The sequence below is a fragment of the Sprattus sprattus genome (assembly GCF_963457725.1).
Source record: "Sprattus sprattus genome assembly, chromosome: 12".
Taxonomy (NCBI): Eukaryota; Metazoa; Chordata; class Actinopteri; order Clupeiformes; family Clupeidae; genus Sprattus; species Sprattus sprattus.
In genome coordinates, this window is record NC_137910.1 from 9,745,853 (window position 1) to 9,747,990 (window position 2,138).

At 43.1% G+C, this 2,138-nt stretch overlaps 1 protein-coding gene across 1 annotated transcript in view; it reads right to left on the reverse strand.

Annotated features, from left to right (window-relative positions):
• Positions 1-1,938, reverse strand: part of unc5b (unc-5 netrin receptor B) — a gene marked incomplete at both ends in the record, with an annotated part of 63,041 nt that extends 61,103 nt beyond the window's left edge. Inside the window, one exon of the mRNA XM_080848473.1 lies at positions 1,851-1,938. Coding sequence (XP_080704599.1) covers positions 1,851-1,938 — 88 coding nt within the window. The remainder of the gene's footprint in view (positions 1-1,850) is intronic.
• Between the last annotated feature and the right edge of the window lie 200 nt (positions 1,939-2,138).

Genomic DNA, 2,138 nt, shown 5'->3' on the forward strand with positions numbered 1-2,138 from the left:
GGGAGGACGGGTAGTTTCTGCTCCTGATACTGTGACCAGAGTTACACGAATGGCAAGCCAGTACTATAAATGTCAGTACAGTGTAGAGATTCATGTACAACCGTAGATTGACTGGTTAGGCGCGTTTCCTCGCCAATGTAGGCCACTAGAACAATACAAGGCATTGTCTTTCCACGTTTTTAAGCAGAAACCGTAATCCACTAAACCTTTCGAATGCTCTGTTCGGTGTCAATCTGATTACGAAAGGAAAGAGAGAGAGAGAGAGAGAAAAAAAGACAGAGAGAGAGAGAGAGAGAGAGAGACAGAGAGAGAGAAAAAAGCATGGGGCCTAGTGGGCGAGTTAACAGAAATCCCGATCCAAAAAGAGGTGCTTACTCTGACTGCCTGAAGCGCAGCAGGCAACCATCTAGATTGCCTGGTCAGTTTACCCACCTGTCTCACTGTTTGACAACAATCAAGGTATCTATCTTTCCGATCCTCTGGTACGCAAGAGAGGGTGCATTTGCCAACAGGATAGGGCTTGTTAGTGTTTACAGCCTAACGACACAGAATGCAGACAACCCTCAAACATGGATTATAGTATGGAGACTTCACATGTGATATAATGAAACTATCCATAGCCCCTACAGCAGTAAATCATTTGAAACGTATCTATAAACGCGTTATTACAGCAGACGTTGCAAACAACTGTTTGACAAGGAAAAGTTGCCACGTTGTCTGCCGTAACTTTACGTAAACAAATTAGGCTTAAATCGAGCGCGCCACAGGCAACATCAGTCCCCGGGCTGGCACGCCACTGATGTTTTGCGGCTTAATGTTTTTCCCGCGAATTCGATCTTTCTACCCATTTCCTCCTTTTGAGCATCTAAGTACCATAGACCTCAGTCTTAATTACTCCATGCGAGGGGGTTCAGGGGGTGACTGACGGAAGAATGCAGAACATTTTCTTTCGATGACTGATAATGCTTGTAGTCAAACCGGAGAATACACCAAAATTGTAATTCCAGTGACAGGGCATTATACCCGTTTTATTCCTGATTTTAATTCAAATTACTCGGGTGGTTTAACCTCGGATTAAATAGGCCGCATATTAAATTAACTATCCAGAGAAGTTTGATCCATTTATCGCGCGCCGTTTAATGTTGTAAGAGTTCATTAAACAGCCTGTTTTAATCGGAATGAGCATTCATGCGACACGTCGCTTCTTTGATATGAGATGACACAATTATCAGTAGGCCTAGTGTGAAAACATGACCAAAAAAAAACAACAAATACCACTCTTATGGGCCTACCTATGGGATTAATTGATTTCACTCTGAAAAGAAGAAAAACCGCAACTGTTGAAGCGACATGCCTTGGGAAAAGACTAGCAAACAACTAATTCTCTAAATCCAAGGAAACATTCATACTCCTTTATGTCAGTATATAAAGAGTGCAGGCTACTGGTAAAATAGCCTGTACACTGGCAAGTGGCACAGATCCGTCATGTGTAAAAGGTACTGCCATTTGACCATACCGGCAGTTTCGATCCAAATCAGATAAAATCTGAAGGTGAGGACTGAAAAGAGACACCCTGCTGAACCAGCCTCTTATCAAGCGACTCATCTGTCTGAATGAATAGAGTGTCCGACTGCTTTTGGGCAGGCGACTTTCGGAAGTAGCTAATAGCCTACATATTTTAATCCAACCAGCGAAACGAAAATACAGATACCGAAACAAACAATTTTGGATAGGCTACTTGACGATCACATTAACAACTGCCTACTCACACTAGTTACCTCGGCTATCATACTGTCAATAAGATGGATTAGATAACTCCAAGACACATTTGCTGCAAATTATGCCCTTACCTGTGTTGGGAATCACAGTTCCACATATTAGGATAAGGACCAGAAGATGACCGGGACCCGAGGAACGCTGTGTCCGCACAGAGAACATCTTCCCCCGGTAGAGCCACTGCTGAATGTTCCCAGGTGTTCTCAGGCAAGTCTGCCTTGCTCGGTGATGTTACTTATAGAATAATTTAAATGTTTCACTTTTGGAAATATTGACCTGGATAACTGCACGTTGAGAAGGCTGTCCTCAATAAGTCCACTGAGATGCGTTGACGGACACGCTAGTTTGACTTAATTCTACGA